Source organism: Solanum lycopersicum, chromosome 2, assembly GCF_036512215.1.
Source record: "Solanum lycopersicum chromosome 2, SLM_r2.1".
Taxonomy (NCBI): Eukaryota; Viridiplantae; Streptophyta; class Magnoliopsida; order Solanales; family Solanaceae; genus Solanum; species Solanum lycopersicum.
Window position 1 is genome coordinate 55,346,986 of NC_090801.1, and position 8,197 is coordinate 55,355,182.

Consider the following 8,197-nt stretch of genomic DNA (forward strand, 5'->3'; position numbering starts at 1 on the left):
TATTGTCATAAAATTTATTTTTACATGTGTGAATTCTTGATCGACAAAAAAAAATTGATGGACTTAATGCTTATTCCGGAAAATATTCATCAAATTTCAACATAAATAATTAGGCACAAAGTTACTAAGTTCATTAACTAATTTACTTCAATTATAATGGTATATTATCATTCTATTTTTATGCAACATCTTTCACTTATTTTTATTTAAATTAAATACAAAAACCCATAATTGCATCAATAAATATTCAAAAAAAGTATTTATGCGATCTTATGATGCAATTTTTTTGGTTTACCAGTGGAGTAAATATCGTGATTCTATAAATAAGCATCCTTAAAACGTAAGATTTTAATATTTCAACCAAATTAAGTAAATGAAGAGTATTTAATTAGTAAGTTATGATAATGATGTAAAATCTCATCCATCCCCTAATTTTACTAACTTTTCAAAAAATGCATTTAATACTCTTTTCTCTCTCTACAACTTCTTTTTGACTTTCCTGTACCCCACTTTCTCTCTCTATCCACAAAACCAAACGCTTAAATAAAGGCCGAAACCCCATTCTGTTTCTCTAGTCGCCACCTCCAAATCTCTCTCTCTCTGTTTTCTCTCAACAACAACAAAGAGGTATTTCAATGGCAGTTGAGGCAAGACATCTCAATCTTTTCACTCAGCAACAGCAGCAAATGGTTTCGAATCAAGGGAATGGGTTTTCGTACAATACCCAAATTGTTGGTTCTTCTCTGTTACCGTTACCGACGCCGGAGAATAGTTTTTTGCCGTTTCATCAGAGTCTGATGTGTGATTCCGTTCAGCCAAAAACGTCGGTAAATACGGATAGTGGTCTCACTTTCAATCTTCCTACAACTGTGAACGCTACCACTGCTGCCGGTGTAGCGGCGACGAGGAAGCGGTCGAGGGATTCGTTTAATCAATTTAATACTTGTAATACTACGTCGTTTGTCGGAGATGACGTTTTGCCACTTCTACAACAGTACCAGTGTGATATCGATCGGATTATTTCGCTTCATGTAAGTCTTCTGATAGAAAAATTCATATTCAATGCCGTTTTCTGTTTACTGGTGTTTTGGGGCTAATTTGAATTTTTATATTGTTTTTTTTACAGACTAAGAAAGTAAGGATGGAATTAGAAGAAAGGCAGAAACAGCAAGCGAGGGTGTTGGTTGCAGCAATCGGGGAAGGCGTATCGAAAAAACTGAAAGAGAAAGACGAACAAATTCAACGAATGGGGAAAATCAATATGGTTCTACAAGAAAAAGTGAAAAGTCTGTTCGTTGAGAATCAGTTATGGAGAGATTTAGCACAAACAAACGAAGCAACAGCGAATTCCCTCCGCAACAACTTAGAACAAGTATTAGCCCACGTCGGGGACGAACGTATCTCCGCCGGCGGTAACTTCGCCGGAACCGCAGTTGAGGAAGTCGCCGAATCCTGCTGCGGCAGCAGCGACCACGGGGCGGGGGCGGAAGAGGAGGATGAAATCGAAGGCCGGCGCACCATAGTCGGAGAAGCGCAGGATAACAGGATGTGCAAAAGGTGTGGTGAGAGGGAATCATGTGTATTGCTATTGCCATGCAGGCATCTTTGCCTGTGTGCTGTTTGTGGTTCAAGTTTAGTCCATACATGCCCTGTATGCAACTCTAACATGAATGCCACTGTGCATGTTAACATGTCTTCTTGATCCATCAATCAAAATCCCAAAAAACAAAAAAAAAGAAGAAACAATTTTTAGAAAGAAGAAAACAAAATGATAGAATTTTGTTGGTGTAGAGAAACTTTTAGAATTTTAGTTTGTAAATTTCTTTAGTAATTTGTAAAATGAAAAAATGTTCATTCTTTTTTTTTCTTAATTCACCATTGTCATATTGGTGATATGGGAATTTCACACTACTTCATTTCATTAAGATCTTCGTACGCGATTAAATTTTATCGAAGGAAGTAAAAAAAAAGGTAAAGAGGTGTATGGTGGGATTAAACATAAAGTAACTTTTTATTTTGTTGAGTTTGATGGGGAGAGATTATGGGCGACTAATTTTTAATGAAATGGCCTGAAAAAGCAAAGTTTGCATGCCAACTTTTACCAAAGAATCCTACTTTAATGTATTGAATGAGGTACTGTACTAACTATAATAATATGACCGGAGAAACCTTTTTAATTGAAAAATTTAATCAGAATAATATTTTATTTATGTTATTTAATATTTGAAATCAAGAGATTATTAGTAGGTACTTGAAAAAAAAATAGAACAAGATTGTATTTTTACATTATTCGAGTTTCTTTCTATACTAGTAGTACTTGGTACTAGCAAAAGCTATTCAAGAAAAAAAAAGTGGACCCAAAAACAAGCAAATCCCCCTAACTTTGCAGGCATATACAGTGATTGTGAAAACAACTGCTTCTGACTAGTAATTTAACTTAATTTTTCTCTTCTTTTTTTATGTCCTAACTTTATACTATTTAATTAAATTAGGTTTCTCCTGCACCTTAGCTATCCTTTTTAAGTTATTGTCACCTTTAAGGAAATGTTTATTTCTTTTGTGTGTATTAAAATTGAATTGCTTGTAAATTCAAGTAGTTGGGTCGGTGATAGGTATGTGTATTTAGAGTATTTAAAATTAATTATTGGTAATTTTCTTTCCCTACTCCTAAACCTCAATGTATTATTAACCTTTTCTAGGGTTGGCACAAGGTAATCAATCAATAATAGGGCTCATAACAAAATATTTTATTTGAAATTGGTGATGCTAATAATAAAGTAGAAAGATGGTTGAGTAGTCTAATGCATTGATTTGTGACAGGAGGCAGGAGATGTGGTCACTCTGGTGATGGTCAGATTCAAAGAGCCATCAGGACAAGCTTTGTGTATTGATTTTTTTTCTTTTCTTTTTGGGGTGGTTCATTTCTTGGAATCTTCCATTATGAGGCACAATTTTATAGGTGTTGTAAAGACAAAAATGTCAGTGGAAAATGTTGCACATTTCACATTATTTGTCCCTATTACTACTTGTTTGTTTGCGGATTAAAGAGTTTGGGTAAGGGACGAAAACATTACTCAACAATGATGGCTCTCCCTAACGTCCCATTCCCTTTAATGCCTATCTTCCAACAATTTCACATTCTTTGAAAAATTTGACTACCTCTTGGTTACTACCAACCAATTTTATGACCAAAGGTGGTTAGGACAAAATAAAAATCTAACAAACAAGCTTGTAGCGATGTTGGAACATAAAAAAAAAAGAAAAAGAAATACTCGAAATCACATATAGATGAAAACTCATGGATTAGCTCAAATTGAGTTTAATGTTTTTCAGATTCAATTTTCTGTTCATGTTTACACACCAAATCAAATTAATTGTTGTTTAAAGTTTGAGAAAACTTTTTTTAAAATATTTATCCCATGGGTGTTAAAGATAGTTTTGTTTAGTGTATGCCAGTCCTATAAATACATAGTGCATGTTGTATACAGAATCGTGTCCCAAAGTGCCGGCCAATATTCTGACATGTCACATTCACAAATACACCAAATGAAATAATATTTTTTTTTAAAAAAATAAGATTAAAGAGGTTACTACTGAAAATGATGGATCTCACCATTATCTAATTTGGGTGTCGTTTGGTTAAATACCGTCACTCTATTTTATCATAAAATTCGTATTATTAAAAATCTACGCTATCTTTGATCTTTTACAAAGTAAATTAAATGGAAGGCGTGAATTCAAATTTAATCGAGTAAAAAGAAAAAAGAAGAGTTAATATTTAAAGACCCACCACGTGTGAATAGAGGAGAGCGTTGAGGCACTTTACGCCAAAGAGAAAGTAGGGTAGTTGAGTATGATTCGTACACTGTATTAAACACGCCTGTGCCTCTGCTTTGTTAAAGAGAGAGATGATGTTTGGTTGCCTTGAAATTCGCCGGTGGGGAAGGATAATGATGCCCTACGTTACTTCATGTCAGAGCCGTGAAGATCGGTTTTGGTACTCACAATCCCATTCCCCCCCCCCCCCCCCCACAACCTGACTGGTCAATCTTCATTTTTCACCTTTATTTACTCTTCATTCACTTTTTCTATTTAGTATTCATCGTATAATACAGATTTTAACGATGGAAACTATATTCACCACACATCTTAATATACTTATAATATGTCAATTTTTTACCTAAGCAAATATAATATATTTCAGAAAAACAATTATAATTCATATATGTTGCATGCATAATTCACTTTTAGTTCATATTACATGTTTAACACAGCATTGATATAAATGATAATAAATTAAAAGTATTGTTAAAATTAGTAATTATTTATTAAAAATGTATTAATTTATATAATTTTCCACTACGTTAAATATACAAAATGGTTCTTTATTTTGAAAATAATGATGGTGGGACTTGGGTTTCAAACCACACGCTTTGAGTTTGTTAACATCCATATAAAAGAAAAAAATAAATAAACACGAGAATTTGGGATTTTGGCGTGAATTGCGCTTAAAAAAACAAACAAAACTCTTGTATTTAAGTTCGTTGATATTACAAGTAAATCGATTACAACTTTAAGTTTGAAATTCTATAATACTTAGTTACACACAATTTACGGAAGGAATTTCTTTAAACTCAGCTTTAATAATTTCTTTTTCCGTTTACTTCTATTCATTCTATTAAAAAAATTAATATAGTTTAAATTATTGTTATTGCTTTATATAATGTATATCAAATCTAATATTAATAAGTAATCATGATTCATGAACCGAAGCTTATTATTCAAACAAATTAATGTTGTTTTCCTTGTAACAGTTATGATTCCTCTTAGTAGTAATTATAATCAAATAAGTACTACTTTAATGATGGCTTGCTTGGAATATAATAAGGCCATCGACAATTAATGAGTTTTTATTATCAAACAAACGTTCCTTTGTCCTTTTATTATCATTTCCACGTGAATTCTTAGTGGTTCGTATTTTCCCCAACTCCTTTTGATATTTAAGTAAGTAATGATTTTAATAGCGAAGTCAGAATTTTAATTAAAATAAAAAAGCGTACACATATAATATATATAAGATTATTTTATTTTATTATATAGTATAATTTTTTTGAAAAAAGGGGTGTTGACGGGCTCCTCCACGCCACTGATTGACTCACAAGATCTCTGATATATTCGTAACTAATATTATTATTGTATTTTTAAAGTGTATGTCACACGATGTCTTATCCTTAATAGTTCCATGTATTATCTCAAAATTTCATTATTATACATTGGAATGAGTTTGAGACATTTTTTCAGTAATCTAAATATTCATTTTACACTACCAATTAGTTTTTGAAATACATTCATTCAAACTAAACCAATTGAATTTCATATTATGATAGCATTATTTACTAGTGACTATTCAAGACCCCTAGATGTAGCTTCATATAGTTTTAATCTGATATATTAAAATTTGATTAGGACCAAGTTGTGAACTAGAATATAAAAATATTTATTTTTACTTTTAAAATTTTGAATTTTTCTAGTAAATAAATATTCAAATATAACATCAAAAATCTGAATTTATGATCCGAACGAATGTTTAAATTGAAAGAGAATTATTTTTATTGATGAATCATTTATCTTTCTATGTTTAATAATAAAGAAAAGGGATAAGAAAAGAAAAAAGAAATAGTTTTTTTAGCCCGAGACTTGGTCTATACAGTACATATCAGAAATCAAAGATACCCTCAATCAATTGAAAAATATAGATAACAGATTTTTCATAATAATAAAAATTCCTACCGTCCACTACTTGATTGTTATAATTATAATAATAATAATTAAATACATTATTTTAATTTAAAATATTAAATTGACTAATTTTGTAAACATGTTATCAATTGAGTGTAGAAAATATTTTTGAATAAGTAAAAATAAAGCGATCGATTATTACTATATATGTGTATATATGACTAAAATGAAATGATGATTTTGTTATTAAATATTATTATTATATATTTTGAAAAGCAGCAATATGTGCAGTATCTGCCATTACCTCGTTGTTAGTTCTGTGTCAACATATGACCATCAATTGTGGGTCCCATTCATGGTTTTGTCTTTATTTTTATAATTTGACTTTTTCTTGTTTTGTTTATAGTGATACACTATTATGGAAAAAAAAAAGAAAGTAATTTAATAAAATAAAATGTCAGATAAGATAATAAAGATAGATAGATATAGATTGGTAAATGATGAAATAAAGTGTGGGGCACATGAAAAAGCTAAATATTAATTTAAACTTTAGTGTGGGAGAGACGGATCTTCCGCAGTGGGTCCTTCCATCAGACACAATTTTGTCTCATCTATCACCAACATAATAATCACTCTATTTTATTTTTATATTATATACTTCTTGTTTTAATATTTGTTTGTATTTATCGAAAATTTGTAAACATTTATAATTTGATCGTGTTTAATTTAAATTGAAACTCTGCAAATTATGGTCAAGTCAAATTAAAATTTTTGAAGGTTATTCAACCAAAAGCCATAGTTTATTGTCTATATTAAACACAGATTGATGAATTATTCATACGGAGAGATCAAATCTATATCACACTAGTTTGAGGAAAACGCTATTAACAACCCTCGAATCATAAATCAACAGAATTGTACCGCAGATGAATTATTCATATAGAAAGATCAAATCTAAATCACCCTAATTCAAAAAAAATACTACTAACGACCCTCAAATCATGGATCAACAGAACTGTATCCGCGCTATCTTACTGAATAAAATTATATTTCTTCAAATTTTATTTTTTTTTATGTTCAAAATTTGTTGGAAAGAAAATTATTTTCAACAATGAGAATAGACTTGACCTTTTGCATCGAGCTACTCATAGTTTATTTAGTATAATTTACTTAGTTTATCTAATTTACAAGCTATTCGATAAGAGGGATGAAAATTTAACTAAGCTATTAAAATCTCTATTATTAAAATATACTAATATGCATGTGCGGGAGGTTTTTAATAGAATCACTAGATGTTAATTATTGGTTAATTGAATTTATACTAGTATATAGCATTAATTAAGATGAATTTTATGGTTACACTGGACATATTGAGTACTCCACAATAAAAGAAGTACATGTCCCAGTAAAGGGGTAGTTTACACGTTAATACTTTGAAATATTTCTCTTGCAAGGAAAGCCAAATCAAATAGTACTAATACGTTTTGATTATTTTAATAAATAGCACGTTTTTATGTGATGAAGGACCATATTTGGACTATTAATAGTAATATATTAAATTAATTCGAAACTCAAAGTCCATTTTTTAAGAGTTTTACTTCAAAGTAACGTACATAATTCATCTAATGCCGAAATTGACTAATTATTTAATTTAGAAAATCGATACATTTTTTTGAGATTGTTTTTTTAAGGATAAGAATGGAAGTGATTGTTTTTTTCTTGATGGTTGAATAGCCCTTTTCGAAGGATACATTAATTTGGGCCTTCGAGGTTAACTTTACTTGAAGAATGGAAAATCATAATTAATTACGATTAATCTAATTTTTCTGTGAAATTTTGTTAGATTATAAAAATAAACGTAGTCATAAATGTTGGAGGATGTTGTTATCAATGGTGTCAAAAGTGTAATCGATAGAGACGATTTTAGGTGAAACATGAATGACTAATTATTTTTTGGTTTTATATCGCTGTTCAATGAAATCATTACAAAAAAAAATAGTTATCAATTATTAAAATGTATTATGAGATAGATTAACGTGTTCTATACTTTATGGGATAGTTGAGTGGTGGGGTAATATGGTGTTGATAGCCTAATTTCCTTGTCTAATTAATTAATTAATTAAGCACTATGATATGTGTACACATAATCACCTAATAGGACATTCCTTATTTGTCGATATTTAGAAGTTTTTGTAAATCTTAAAGAGGTATAACTTTCAAATGTAACACCTAAACGATAAGTACATACTTTGGGAATTGAGATGATAATGTATACATTAGATATACACATATATTTCGATCATATTAATAAACTAGTATACTCATAATTTGTTTTGTAATAAATTTAGCTTTATCGGCGTTTGAAATATATTTCTGATCAAGTATCTAAAAGAGAATCTTAGAGACCATTTCTATGATTTGTTTTGGTGAAAAATATAATTTATTTATTGTGTTCGTT

At 29.9% G+C, this 8,197-nt stretch overlaps 1 protein-coding gene across 1 annotated transcript; it reads left to right on the forward strand.

Annotated features, from left to right (window-relative positions):
• Nucleotides 1–353: 353 nt before the first annotated feature.
• LOC101250858 (BOI-related E3 ubiquitin-protein ligase 1) lies at nucleotides 354–1,871 on the forward strand. Its single transcript, XM_004233169.5, has 2 exons — nucleotides 354–1,031; nucleotides 1,127–1,871. Exons 1-2 carry the CDS (start codon nucleotides 636–638, stop codon nucleotides 1,700–1,702), a joined length of 972 nt encoding a protein of 323 aa, XP_004233217.1. The 5' UTR covers nucleotides 354–635; the 3' UTR covers nucleotides 1,703–1,871.
• The last annotated feature ends 6,326 nt before the right edge of the window (nucleotides 1,872–8,197 follow it).

Coding starts and splice junctions, on each gene's coding strand:
- LOC101250858 (XM_004233169.5), top strand. CDS start 636: ATGGCAGTTGAGGCAAGACATCTCAATCTTTTCACTCAGCAACAGCAG. Junction 1,032..1,126: donor ATCGGATTATTTCGCTTCAT/GTAAGTCTTCTG, acceptor TTTTTTTTACAG/ACTAAGAAAGTAAGGATGGA.